The sequence below is a fragment of the Pongo pygmaeus genome, chromosome 16, assembly GCF_028885625.2.
Source record: "Pongo pygmaeus isolate AG05252 chromosome 16, NHGRI_mPonPyg2-v2.0_pri, whole genome shotgun sequence".
Classification (NCBI taxonomy): Eukaryota; Metazoa; Chordata; class Mammalia; order Primates; family Hominidae; genus Pongo; species Pongo pygmaeus.
In genome coordinates, this window is record NC_072389.2 from 67,343,712 (window position 1) to 67,359,183 (window position 15,472).

The 15,472-nt window shown below is 33.4% G+C and overlaps 1 protein-coding gene across 5 annotated transcripts in view; it reads right to left on the bottom strand.

Annotated features, from left to right (window-relative positions):
• The window catches only part of VPS13C (vacuolar protein sorting 13 homolog C), a 196,905-nt gene that overhangs the window by 91,028 nt on the left and 90,405 nt on the right, over positions 1-15,472 (bottom strand). For all 5 annotated transcript variants that reach the window (XR_010123963.1, XM_054450335.2, XM_054450337.2 and 2 more), the window contains 10 exons: positions 13,867-14,014; positions 13,039-13,147; positions 8,853-8,989; positions 6,784-6,940; positions 5,905-5,984; positions 5,310-5,369; positions 4,394-4,556; positions 2,133-2,249; positions 1,237-1,340; positions 640-807 (listed from right to left, as the gene is read on the bottom strand). Coding sequence is in view for 4 of the 5 variants with exons in the window: in XM_054450335.2 (XP_054306310.1) it covers positions 640-807; positions 1,237-1,340; positions 2,133-2,249; positions 4,394-4,556; positions 5,310-5,369; positions 5,905-5,984; positions 6,784-6,940; positions 8,853-8,989; positions 13,039-13,147; positions 13,867-14,014 (1,243 nt within the window). In the remaining variant the exon portion in view is untranslated. The remainder of the gene's footprint in view (positions 1-639; positions 808-1,236; positions 1,341-2,132; positions 2,250-4,393; positions 4,557-5,309; positions 5,370-5,904; positions 5,985-6,783; positions 6,941-8,852; positions 8,990-13,038; positions 13,148-13,866; positions 14,015-15,472) is intronic.

Here is a 15,472-nt window from a genome sequence, read left to right on the forward strand (position 1 = left end):
GTCTGCTGCCATGTAAGACGTGCCTGTTTCCCCCTCCACCATGATTCAGTTTCCTGAGGCCTCTGCAGCTATGCGGAATGGTGAGTGCATTAAACCTCTTTTCTTTATAAATTACCCAGTCTCAGGCAGTTCTTTATAGCAGTGTGAAAATGGACTAATACACCATGACAGTACACCATGGAAGTAAGTAATAAAAAGAAAAGCATTTCGTGATGCTGTTGATCACAATCATAACCAAAAGCTGTAAGTTCCGATATGAGTCCTCCAAATGCCTGAAGAGTTTCCTCAAAAACTCAAATGCCTGAAGAGTTTCCTCAAAAAATTGTTTTAACTAAATACTCTTAAATATATTTCATTAAACAAGTTACAGTGGAACGCCCTAAATTAAAACATAAAACGTACATTTAAAATGTATACCTATGGAAATGTTATAGAATTACAGTCTACATCTTCAAAATAATTTTAAAAATTCATTTGGTTAACATCATGAAAAGGATTTCCTTAAACATAACATTCTGTTCAGCACTCAGGTGCTCATCACACAGCCTTATCAGTGAAGATTTTTACTATCTAGGTTCAGTTGTATAAGAAAAGATATTTAGGCCTCAGTGAGAAATAAATATATTTTTAAAAACTTACCAAAAGAGACATGAAGAATTTATGAACATAAAAAATCTGAATACAACCCACTTTGAAACTAAGTTTGCCATCTACTTTGGACATATCAGCATAGGCCTCTCCTTCTGTGGCATCTGGATAAAGAGTCAGTTGGAACCTAAAGACTTCATCTCCCAAAATAGAGACAGCCTAAAAGTATTAGATTAACTGGTTATTATATCAAAAGAGCTGTATAGCCCTTATCAATGTATTATAAATAAGTTCTCTTATTACAGAATCCTTGATATATGAAGTAGCAATATATGAATTCAACATTAAAAATTATTAGCTGAAAACATTTTATGTGACAATAACTTCTTCCTATTTCTATAAAAAGCATTTTGTCAGTAAAAATATCAATCACTTAGCTGTTCAGAAATAACTTTTACAAATCACTATGTATCAAGAGGCCTAGTCTATATACAATGTGAAAGCAGACTATTACCGTTTTCATCTCCAATTCCTAATGAAGTGCCTGGTACATGACAGACAATAAATGTATACTGTGCAAATAAACAACAGCATCTCAAATCCAAAGAACAAAATAAATTCCAATATAAAAATCTATTTTTTAATCACCTTTTTGTGAATGGACTGCAAATCTACATTCGTAACTATAATATCTTTAAGTCTGGCAAACACATCAGTCTGCTTAGGCTTCACAGAAATAGAGGCATCCATTCCTATAGGAAACATAATATTTATAAACTTTTCACCCAATCCACATGACCAAGCCAGTGGTATTTAAGTTCAATAATATACTGACAAGATATAAAGTGAATAAAAATTACTCATTATAAGACATATTAATGGCATCAACTTTCATGTATGAGATACCTAAGAAAGGTAATAATACCTTTAAGTAATAACTTTAAGGGACACAGGCATCTCCTCCAAAAAAGTTGTAGAAATTTTAAAACCAAAAAATAAAAACAACCCATTAAGTTTCAAAGAAATTCAGATTAATTTAGAAAAATTAATCACATTTCTCCAAATTTAAATATCCTCTGCATTGGCAAGATCAGCAGTGGTCATTTAGGAAGACAATATTTGTTAAACAGTGATCTTACAAACATTTACTATATTATTAAAAACTGTTGCTCCAATAACTAAAAATAAATGAACATTATTTGATGAATAGTCTTACTTCTATAATAAACTGTATTAGAAAACAGTCTTCTAAGATTTCCCTCCAAAAAAAAATTTCTTTGTCATTCTCAGTTTCTAAAGGCATAATGATTTCTACAACTGCATAAAAATGTAGATAATGCATAATGCATAAGGAATGTCTCAAGTCAGCGATGAATCATAACAAATTTACTTGTAACATTTTAAAGCACATCTTTGAAAAGTTTGCAAAGTCTTCAATATAAGTAAACCAAAAGAATACTCATGAGAAATCTAACAGGTAAAAGCTCATTTTTCCTAGTTATGTAAAGAAACAGAAATACCTACAACAAGAAATAACTACTTACCATGTATTTTAATATCTGCAATGTTACACTTCTGATCACAGACAAAGACATTAAATGCATTTAATTCAGCTGTGACCTTTAAATCAAACACATCCTTTTGGGAAATGTTACTGGATACTAAAAAATAATAGAAACCTTCTGATGAGCAAAGGGAAAAGATAATACAACACATACAATAACCTCAAATCCACCAAAATAAAAGTACCCAATGTACTCTGAGGAACCAAAACGCCCACCATTAAGATAAGATAACATGTAATTAACATAAATTTTAGAACAATTATCAAATTCCAATCTACAAAAATTAGCATGTTCCCCTTCAAATTAAGAACAAAGGCAACTATAATATTAATAGCACCTTGAAAGTGCAATTTACTAGATGGAAACTTTACTATAACCTTTTTTTCTGCGAAAAAAGAAAACAATCTATATTAGAACTCTAGAATTCTAGAATTCTCTTGGTCTAAAGTTTTGATTCTGAACTCCTTTTCGTATCATATATTAGATTAAGGAAGAATAATTCATGATAAACTGCAATGGTGATGCACAGTTAATAAAATACATATTATTTACTATGGCACTTACATGTTATTAACTACATAATAAATTTCTCCAGATTACACCCTGTTGCTCCATCAAGAATCCTAAAATAAATTCTATGAGAAATGAACATAAAGGGCCAACTTAAAAAATACAAAAAAAAAATTTATAATGCATATGCATGCAAGTGTATGTCTGCATAAGAATCACAATCAAACTAGCTCCCTAAATCCACTTTAGTCCAGATCCTGACTGATAAATTTAGGATCCATTTTCCTAAAAATCTGTCTCGCTGGAAGGAAACAGAATCTTCTGATTGAAACTGCAAAAGCATGGAGAGTATCTGTCCTTAATCACCAGTATGACAGGTTGTTTTTTTCTTTAATATTTGATGTAGCATAATCAAACCACAAAGACCAACAATATAGCAAAACTGGAAGACTGTTTCTTTGGGTTAATAGTGTTTCTAGTTTATTGTGAGTTTAAACATTTCTTTTTCATTTATTCAACTGTGTTGTGTATGTATTGTATGTATATATAATATAAAGGAGAGGAATTTCCGAGGATATTTCTGAGGCTATTAATGTGACAAGTACATTAAAGACAAAGAGGGTAAAGCTCTTTTACTCTAGTTTATAAGGAAATTGTTGCTCTGCTCCATGGTTTAAAAAAATCAGATCCAGCCGGGCATGGTGGCTCACACCTGTAGCCCCAGCACTTTGGGAGACCGAGGCAGGTGGAGCACCTGAGGTCAGGAGTTCACGACCAGCCTGGCCAACATGGTGAAACCCCATCTCTACTAAAAATACAAAAAATCAGCCAGGCGTGGTGGTGGGCACCTGTAATCCCAGCTGCTTGGGAGGCTGAGGCAAGAGAATCGCTTAAACCTGGGAAGTGGAGGTTGCAGTGAGCCAAGATTGCATCACTGCACTCCAGCCTGAGAAACAAAAGTGAAACTCCGTCTCAAAAAAAAATCAGATCCTTGTACCTGCTCTAACAGTACTGACAGTTTTACACCAAACATGCCAGTAATATAGGTAAAACTCAAACTCGTAATGGTCTGAAAATTAAATTACTAGATGTTTAATACTGACATTATATAACATGAAAGAAAAATAATTAAAATGATATTTGCCTTAAAAGTAAGCAAATGTTATTTATTCACTCAGGATATGTCATACCTAATATTTCATAACATAAGTCATATGCCTGAGGACCCTGTGCCCATATCTGTGTGATCTAAATATAGTTTTGGCTAGAAACCAATGTGAGTGTGTCTATTCCATGAGGTCCTTCCCTGCAGTGTCCCACTAAGCACCTAAAATTGCTGAGCACCAGGTAAGTCTACCTGACTAACTGAAACGGGCCTTTGTTACTTTGTATGACTGAATCCGTAACTGAACTTCTTCCTTTCTCACTTCCATTGAACTGAAGACTACAAAGACACATCAACATAAAGTACATACAATTTCTATTTTATGTAAAAGCTAGACAGTGAATTGAAATATAAATACATAATATTAAACAACATCTATTTAAAATTCCTCACTAAACTGCTCTATAATCCCATAGAGATAACATTTCCTTTCTCTTGAAACTAACCTAATCCATCAGAGGAGCAATGTCAACATGCTAAATACTCATCTTAATTGAAAAAAACAAGTTGTTATATGATTATTAAAGTTCAAAGTATTATTAGATCATGATTCAAAAATTATTACCAGCTTTAACAGCGATACTTCTGGACTCCCCCAAAAGTGGTTTGAGCTCGGATTCCTTCTCAGAAGAGGAAGGTTCAGAGAATGGAGCAGCAGATGATAAAAAATCCATGAAGGAAAGTAAAGCTTCCAAATGAAGTACTAAGTCTAAGGATGAAAATGAAACCTAAGATAATGAACAATTAAAGAGGCAGATTTCAGATGCAGTAACATTTTTACACCAGGGGTTCAACAGATATAAGTAGCACAAGAATAGTTCAATTAAGGGCCTTTTTAAAATGTTTATTTTTTTAAGAACTCACTATTAACTCACTATTAAAATGTTAATCCTTGCCAGATAGTAAATCAACTCTCTGCTCACTCCCATGTGCAACCACAATTTTAACTCAAAAGAACTGGATGAGTTTTAAGTAAAGATACAGAAAATATTATCAGGCTTTAAACCACATTTCAGGCAGTTCCAAGCTGACTATGCGTGTTCAAATGGACTGTACCAGGTTCAGTCCAGGTAATGCTTGCTTGTAACGTCTGTACCAGGCTTTGCTTTATGCTTCACTTAACCTTATTCTAATCCTAACACCAATACATAATTCAAATGTTTAATGCTTCCATCAATGCTAGGCCAAAAAACCACAGTTAACTAAAATGAGTAACAAAATTCCCTTTAAGTGTATTATTCACATACTTGTCAAGAAATCTAAGTCAAAACTGGGAAACAATCTTTTCAGAACATAAATCAACTTTTTGTAAGAATTTTATTCCATTGCTATTATCTACTTAACTTTATCCATAAATTAGGAATATTATTATTGCCACTGTTATTCTCATGTTAGAACTTACATTCTCACAGTTGAAAATGGCTATGAAGCTAGATTTAATCAACACAACCCAACCTTATAGTAAATTATAAAAGATTTACCTTTAGTCTCTGTTTGGTACTGTCATGAATAGTTTTAAATTCTGGTCCATCACTGTCTGCCTACAAATAGTGGAGAATTACACCACTGAGTTTCAAACACCAAAAATTCATACACTGAAAATATACATATTCTTCACTTTTCTAAGTATGCTATTAGAAGAGTAAAAAGATATTTTTTAAAGGCAAAGAAGGCCATTCAAAGAAAAAAAAAAAAAAAAACCAAACTGACCACATAAGCATTTCTTACATTCCATACAAGCAAAAACTCTAATTCCTTATCCTATTGTGGAGGAAATGCTAGTATATCTAGATTAGGTACACTAATCTAAAAAGTAGGAAAAAGTGCTAGATTGTAACACACTTTGCTTTGGATTACAATGGAACTTTATGTTATTACCATTTATTCAACATCATAGGGTAACTCAGAAGGTTAATGAAAGTATCCAGGATTTTCAGATGCTTGCAAAATTCACCACAATCAATCAGTTTAGATAGAAAAATGTTGGGAGAGAAAATTAGAATATTAAATATAAGGGTAATATATATAACTTTATATATTCAAATATTAAAGAATCCTAGAAATGAAACTAGGTACCTTTGTCAGTAACATTTTCAGAAGGGGTTCGTCAGTCATATTAGAAGAGTTAATAATGTGAAGAGGTTCTCCTTTAGAGTCTAAAAGAGAAAAAAGACAAGGTTGATCCATCAAGTTAAACATTTCACGTATTTTAAAACAGGACCAGCCAATTGTACACAAATGTACATTTGTCAAAACTCAGGACTGTACACTAAAAAAAGTGAAGTATGTTGTGTATAAATCTTACCTCCATAAACCTGGCTTTGAAAAAAAAAAGGAAACAAATTCCATAAAACAAAAATACTAGTACCCACCAATTACAACTGGTATAACATATGGTACTACTGTATTACTCTCATCTAAACAAATCATGGTATGTTAAAGAACCTATAAAATACATAAAGTAGGGATTATTCTCAATACAAGTTTACTTAAAGATATCCCATAGAGTTCTTACAAACTTTAAACACTAAGAGAACTTTAAAAGTTAGCTTATTGCAGGAACTTAAAAGGTCAAGGATACCCACTAACGATAACTTAGTATTTATTCTGAGGGAAGGACGTGAGACTACAGATGATATTAATTTTTTCCTCTATATATTTTTGTATTTGATTTTCATTTTTCACAAATACATATTAACACAATTAAAAAGAAATGTTAAAACTCACATAATTTAAAAATTTAAAAAACAAATAAAACATCATATTTCCTAGTAAATTAACCCAACTTTCAAAATGGGTCCCCTAGAACTGTACCCAGGGACTGTTTTTGAAAAGTTGAGTTAATGTACTAGGAAATTAACACAATTGCACACAAATCAATATGTTTAATGTTGATAACAAGGTAGGGATCATCGGCCTAATGAATAATTTACACAGACAATATTTCACACTTACCAGTGAAATCAAAGCACTGCATACTAATTTTTTTTACATAAGCTTTAGCAGTCATGTCATAGGTTTTAACTTTGGCTTCCATTCCAAGTTGCAGGACATTTAGCTCATGTAAAGGCCTTCCTTTCTTTTCTGATTTTTTCATCAAAGTAACCACAACCTAAAAAAGGGTACCAGTATTACCACCAACTATTTCACTAATACACAATGAAGGTAAGTCCAGAATTTAATAAGTATCCAGAGTGATATAAGGAAGAAATTCACACAATGTTAAGATGTTTACTTCTATCTGTGCCTGCAGTTTGGCCTGATTCCCAGAAGTCCTAGTCTGATGGACAGCCTTTCTTCTGAAAGTCTATGAGACCAACAGCCAATTTTTACACCACTCCTAAGGCAAGCTTTCTCAACTTCGGCACCATTAACATTTTGAGCTGGTAATTCTTTGTGGTGGGAACTGTCTTATGCACTGTAAGATATGAGGCAGCATCCCTGGCCTCTACCTACCAGTTGTCATTAGTATTCTCCCCCCAGATAATGGCAACAGAAAATGTTTTCAAACAATGCCAAATATCCATGGGGAGCAATGCAAACTGCTCCCCTTTAACCCAATCATTGTCCTAAGGGAAGAGAACAATCATAATATATATTATAAATAATATTTAAAAGGTCTTATGGGCTTTATATATATGTGTGTGTATGTGCGTTTGTGTGTGTGTGTTAAGTATATCTGCAAATAGAATGATTCATCTATCAATGTTTCAACTACCAAGGCTTAAAAACCTTCAGTAACTCTGATATTAACCAGAAAAACATCCAAGTTTAACATATAACATCAAAGCATGTATTTCAGATTCTTAAAAGTAGAGCCCATTCCTTTAAAAGTTTGTTTGTTTATCGACTGATTGACTGATTGTCAGAGACACGGTCTTGCTCTGTCACCCAGGTTGGAGTGCAGTGGCACAATCAGAGATCACTGCAGTCTTGACTTCCTGGGCTAAAGCGATCCTCCTGCCTCCCAAGTAGCCAGGACTAAAGGCACATGCCACCACAACTGACTAATTTAAAAAAATTTTTTTTTGTAGAGATGGGGTCTCATTATGTTGCCCAGGCTGGTCTCAAATACCTGAACTCAAGCGATCCTCCAGTCTTGGCCTCCCAAAGTGCTGAGATTATAGGCATAAGCCATTGCAACCAGCCTACTTAAAAGTTTATTATTTTTAGCTCAGAGCAAAAATATAACCTCTATAAAATTACTTAATGATAAAATGGATTTTAAAGGAAGTCCTTGCAAGTCCCTGTATCCACTATGCTTTCTCACATACTCACACTTTTATGCCTGTTCCTCTTTCCGCCTTGCCCCAGACCCTTTCCTGATCCCTTTTCTCAGATAATTTCTTATTTCTCTTTTAAAACTTCATTCAAATGTCTCCTCCTCCGGAAAATCTTTTCTGACCCTCTCAGTTTGCTTAAATGCCCCCTCCCTACCATCAGCACCCCAAGCTCCAATAGTATCCTCAGCAGAGTTTTCGTGAAATAATCACAAAAATTTTAATAGTTTTCCTGCATGAGTTCAGACTCTACGCCTTTTACCTCTATCCTTATCACTGGGCATATACAATAAATATTTGTTGGATATGTGAATAAAGAAGAAAACGTATTTCATCTTTCCTCAAGAATATGCAGATGGCAAACATATTAGTAATGTAACTTTTTTTAAAAATGCAGGCATATTGTGTTTTATTCTATCAAGGGTTTCTAACATTTGAAAAGAATTTATCTGATACTATTGCCCTTTCCTGCCTTTCTTATATGACATCCAAAGCAAGTGACATTCCAACTGTCCTAAAATCATTAAAAAGCATGTTATAGAACATGCTGTCATTTTCTCTATGAAATATTATAAACTCCCAAATCCTTAACAAACTTTCAATTTTTAAAACATCACTGCTACATGTGAACAGCCCACATAGATTTTTTTCATGAGTACCAATTATCTATAAGTTTAGTAGAGGTAATTCCAATATCCATTACTTATTCACCTCACTTTACAAAAACAGATGAAAATTACACACCTCTTTAATTTCAAAATTCAGCAGCATATTAATGATGTCTACAGATCTAATTTCTTCCACTCCAGTTGTTAAAGTATTTTTTGAATCATGTACATCTTGTTGTGATATAGAGATTTCAAGGGGCTCTTTCATTTCACCTGAAATGTTTAAAAGAAATTCATTACTTTTATTCACAAATTTCTTCCACAAATACTTATTGTGGACTTACATGAGTATTCTGGACCTGGTAGAGGCAATGAAAATCCACAAATTAGTAACAGCGCTAGCCCTTGGAAAACTCATGGTTTAGTGGAAGAGACATATACGTTTAAAATACAAACAAACAAGCAGGCCACACCTAGTCACATTAAGTGAACAAATGTTAATAGACTTCATATAAAATGCACTGAAAGCACAGAACAAAGCGTGACACTGTTATACAGAAGTCAACAAAGGCTGTATTAGAGGAGGTATTATTCAAGTAGAGCAAAGGACCTCCTCACACGGTGGAGACATTACTAGAAAGGAGCAAAACCAGGGAATGATAACACATGATAGGTTTTGCAAACAGAATGGAGTTTGATATGGTTAAATCATAAGGAGGACAACAAGAAGTAAGACTAGAAAAGAAAAAAGGGAGTAGGAGGTCAGGGCCTCTTATGCCATATTAATAAACAAAGGTAAAGCTATATAATTGTGATGCTGGGTTTCTGAAATTCGTACACCCAGAAATGCAATAAAATTGTTTTAAACTGTAATATAAAAAATAATAACAGCTATCACTTTCTAAGTGCTCATCTGTGTAGCAGACACGGTTCTAAGGTCTGTATATAGACTGTTGTATTTAATTCTTATGACATCCCTTTGAAGTAAGAACTTTATTGTCCTTATTTCAGAAACGGGCAAATTGAGGTTCAGACTGATTCAGTCCCTTGCTCAGTGTCGCACAAACGGCAGAACCCAAATTCAGCAGTCTGATTTTGCAGTCTTCACTCTCCACTGTCCCTCAATATCATTAAATTAGTTATTACTATTATTGCAGTTGACATTATGTTGACCACTAATGCAACACACAGGAACCATGTAGTGTAAGCTACACCAGAATTCCATATAGAAAGCCGCTACTGTTAATCATTACCTTTAACAAAGCACGGCACAGGGCAAGGTTTCCTAACTGTCGTCTGACTCCAGCACTGTTCCAAACATAGTGTGGACCAGGGGAAATGATTCTAGCAAATATTTTTGCTTTGACGAAACAATTCCCAGAGTAGGCAAATATTTTTCAAATGGAAAATAAAAAACACTGATCATTTAAAAAACCAGTAAATTTAAGTTGATTGAAATTAACAAATTTTATTCATTAAAAGATCCATTAAAAGACTGAAAGGCCACCAGTCAGAATATCTACTGAAAAGTCAAAAAATAACAGATGTTGGCCAGGTTGTAGAAAAAAGGGAATACTTATACACTGTAGGTAGAAATATACATTAGTTCAGCCACTATAGAAAGCAGTTTGGAGATTTCTCAGACACTTTCAAACAGAACTACCTTTGACCCAGCACTCCTATTACGGGGTGCATACCCAAAGAAAAATACATCATTCTACCAAAAAGACCACATGCCCTCACCTATTCATCACTGCACTATTCACAATAGCAAAGACATGGAATCAACCTAGCTGCCCACTGACAGTGGACTGAATAATGAAAATGTGGTACATATACACAATGACATGCTATGCAACCACAGAAAAGAATGAACTCATGTCCTTTTCAGCAACATGGATGGAGTTGGAGGCCATCATCCTAAGTGAATTAACCCAGCAACAGAAAACCAAATACCCCATGTTCTCACTTGTAAGTGGGAGCTAAACATTAAGTACACATGGACACAAAGATGGGAACAACAGACACTAGGGACTACTAGAGGGGAGAGGGTGGGACTGGGGGAGGGTAGAAAAACTACCTATCAGGTACTATGCTCACTACCTGGGTAATGGGATCATTTGTAGACAAAATCTCAGTGACACGCAATTTACCCATGTAACAAACCTGGACATGTACCCCCTAAACCTAAAATAAAAATTGGGAAAAAAAGACAGTGAAAGGCAAACCACAGATAGGGAAAAGATATTTCTATACATATATGCATATAACACACACTAACCAAAAAAGGGCTCATATTCAGAATTTAAAAACTACATATCAATAAGAAAAAAGGTAAACATCAAATAGTTGTCAATAGGATAGAATGGTTACATCACATAAAAGGATATCCAAATGGCCAATAACCATATGAAAAGGTGATCACCTTCACTAGTAATCAAAAAGCAAATAAAAACCATAGTGAGATGCCACTGCATATCTATCAGAATGCTAAATTTAAAAAGATTGGCACTGCCAAGTACTGGGGAGAATGTGAAACAACTGGAACTCTCATACATTGCTGCTAGGAAAGTAAATTGGTACAACCAGTTGGAAAACTGCTTGGTATAATTTGGCACAAGCTACTGAAGCTAAACCCAAATCTCACATATGACCCAGTAATTCTACTCCTACCTATGTATCCAAAAAAAAGTGCATATAATTATGTCAAAGACACACAATAACATTCATAGCAATTTCATTCATGACACCTAAAAACTGGAAACAACCTGAATGTCCACCAAAGAATGAATAAAATAAATTTTGATACATTCATATAACTGAATAGTGCACAGAAATTAAAAGAACAAACTACTCCTATGCACAACACAGATGAATCTCACAAACAAAATGCAGAACAAAAGAAGCCAAACATCAAAGAGTAAATTCTGTATGATTCCATTTATATGAAATTCAAGAAGAGGCAAAACTAATCTATCTATTACAAGTTAAAATGGTAATTACCTCTGGGTGGATTTGCAGGCAGAGTGTTGGGTACTGACTGAGAAAGGGCAAGAGGGAGGCCTTCTGGGGTACTGAAAATGTACTATCAGGAGATCATGGTGTATCCATATATGCACAAATTCACTGAATTGTACACTGAATATTTGTATACTTCACTGTATGTATTAAAATACAGTAAAATAGTTTTTTAATAATGAAAAATACAACGGGATACCAGTTTTCACTTAGCACATGGTCCAAAATTTTTTAATCTGATAATATACTGTGTTAGAAAGGTATAGAAAAACAACCTGGTGGGAGTGCAGGGTTAGTAAAGTTCTATGGAGGGCAATCGGCAAGATCTGTCAAAATCTTAAATTAGTCTATCGAAATTATTTGCTGACCTAATTGTCAATTAGTTTTACATATTTTTTAACTGGTGTTATCCTATAGACATATACATACTTGTAAAAGTATATGTATGAGGATATTCAATGCAACATGGTAATAATGAAAGTTTAAAAACAACCAAAAATGTCTATTCCTAGGAACTTGCTAAATAAATTATGATGCTTCAACAGAATTTAATACCAGGCAGCCATTACGAAGAATGAAGCAGATCTATACATATCTACAGATATGGAATAGACACCAAGATACACTGTTAATATTTTTTTTAAATAGCAAACTGAATAAACACACACATGCATGTACACATACAGGATGCTACCATTTGTTTGAAAAAAACTAAAGATTATATATTTATGTGTGTATACAACATTTTATATATATATATACACACACATACACATATATTACCTTAAAAAATAAGGCTGGAACTTTTTCTTTAAGTCAAAAGGGCCATGGTAACTAATAATTTAAATTCTCTTTCCATTTTTAATGCTGTACAATCTTTTCAGTATCTTTGGAAAGTGATAATTCATCAACCATTTCAATTCTTACAGATATTTTACTACCAAGCCTTATTGAAAAATCAGATACACTATGCTACCATAACCTACTGCCAACTCAAAATGGTTTCTTCTATACGTGCAATTTCAATGATTATTTCAAGAATCTACCACTGATTTGAAGTCCTTCTTTATGGCCTCCTCTCAACTCACGCAACTTAGAAAAAAGTCCGAAACTATAACTGACAACTTAGCTTAAGAGAGTCAATCGTCTCCAACTATGATTTCATTCAATAGCATCTTGTTTACTCAGTAATATAAACTGCAATTTGTAAACATATATTTGTTTACTTTTTATTTCCTGATTCTCTACTAAACCATAAATAAATAGACACATATATATTATGTCACTTACTGTCAGCCTCTTACCTGTCTCTTGTACTCTTGGTTTCACTTTATCCAAGTCTTCAGTACCCTCACCGAGATTTTCTGCTAGTATCCTAAATAAAAGATTAAGATCTTCTTGATTTAGACTAACCTGTAAAATATTATGTTAAAAAAACTATATTACATTTTAAAATGAAACAATTTTAATACAGAAAATAAATTCCCAGTTGCAACACGAGGGACAGAATAATGCTAACACTGAAAAGTTACATACAATCACAACCCACTCAAGTATTGCACTACTTATTTCATGTTAAAATTTTTATTTTCAAAGATAATAAGATGTTTATAGAAAACCAGTGTAATTTATCAGTTAGTATTAGCTCCAGTGACTTATGTTTACTGAAAATTAATTATGATCAAAGAAATCTGACCTTTTTTATTAAAGTGACAACTTGGGAAAATGCATAATTCTACTTTTTAAACAATAACAATTCCAATGAAATAAAAAGGTTGTCTTCAATATAAAAAGTAATTATTTCCCTCAATGCTATCATCATCTTAGGGCTACTTAGATATCCCTAAAAACAAAATGTACATATATAATACATGAGATATAGTATAATATGCTAATACATAATTTATATACAGATCTCCACCAATATGTATGTATAACCAATTTTAAAGTTAAGAAATCTTAACTAAAGATTAAATTCTACTGAAAATAATAATGATCTTGTTGGACAAAGTCTCACTGAAATTTCTCTTATACTACTCAGCAAAAAAGTCTACATTTCATTTGGATTTCTACTAAAAGTCTTTGGAGTTTAAAATTTCAACAATGAAGTTTTTTTTCACTCACATACTTACATTCATTGAATCAAGATGTCCTTTAATTTCCACAACAGGCACCTTGTGGTACCAAGACGCAGCTAGATTCCGATTTACAAGAAATTCCAAGTTAATTGGGTGCAACAGCTGAATATCAGGATGGTAGATGCCTGGCTGGATCACTGTCCTATGAAAAACAGAAATGTTACATAAGGCATAGATATAGGGTAGAAATGCAACATATTAAAAAAAGCAAAGTCAAGCAGTTATTTGCTGCTCTAAATACTGATCTGAAACAGTGTGGCTCAAGTATTTTCAAAACTGAATCTATAATTAATATATAATCCACTAGAAGGGACAAATTAAAAGGTGATATACAATGAACCATTAAGAAAACTTTTTTCTTTAAACAGTAGATAGGTAAAAAATTGAATAAGTTTTTAAAAGCAATCCACACTGTTGAAGAAATACAGAAAATCATCATATACAGTTGTTCAAGGATTAATAGGTATGTTGGTTCAGAGACTGAAGAAAATGATGGCAAAGTGAACAAGAGGAGAACAGTTAGCATTTTCCAAGGCATTTCATAAAGCTTTTCTCTAGGATTATTTTCTAGACTTGCCTTATAGTCATTAATTTTTTATTCTACATAATTAAATCTTCACACATGGGGTATAAAATAATTTTAAAATGAATTATGTACAGATCTCATGTGCCACCTGGTATGAGCACTGAAGATACAAAATAATTTATACAACATGCCTGCCAAAAATGTGTAAGTTCAATCAAACCATGAGGAATCACTCAGACAAAACCAAATTGAGAGGTGAGTGGAACCAGACTGTAGTCTTCAAAACTACAGTAGTAGTCATGTAGTCATAAAAAGACAAAAGCTGAAGAACTACTCCAAAATAAATTTTTGCCAGAACAGAAATCTTCCTCAGCAGCACAGAATACAATTATACGCTATGGGTGATCCTGAATCAGGGAGAAATTTTTATAATGGACATTCCCATAATGGAAATTATTATAATGGGACAACTGGTAAAATCTGAATATTGACTGAATTTCAGCTTATAGTATTATATCAATATTAAATTTCTAGAATTATATCATAGTTAATGTAAGAGAATGAATGTCTTGTTTATAGGAGACACATGACAAAGTATTTAGGGACAAAAAGTTAAAGATGTCTATTCTCAAATGATTTAGCAAAAACGTTTCAAATAATATGTATATGTTTATAGATAGCTTAAAGCAAATATAACAACTGGTGAATCTAGATGAAGGATATGTAGGTACATTCACAGTACTATTTTTTTTCCATTTTTCTGTAGGTCAGAAATTTTTGAAAACAAAAGTTCATTAAAAAACTGTTCTGCTGGCCTCGTGCGATGGCTCACGCCTGTAATCTCAGCACTTTGGGAGGCCAAGATGGGCAGAACACCTGATATCAGGAGTCGAGACTAGCCTAGCCAACATGGTGAAACCTCGTCTCTATAACAAAAAATACAAAAAAATTAGCCAGGCATGATGGCACGTGCCTAACAGCCCCAGCTACTCAGGAGTCTGAGACAGGAGAATCGCTTGAATCCGGGAGGCAGAAGCTGCAGTGAGCCAAGACTGCACCATTGCACTCCAGCCT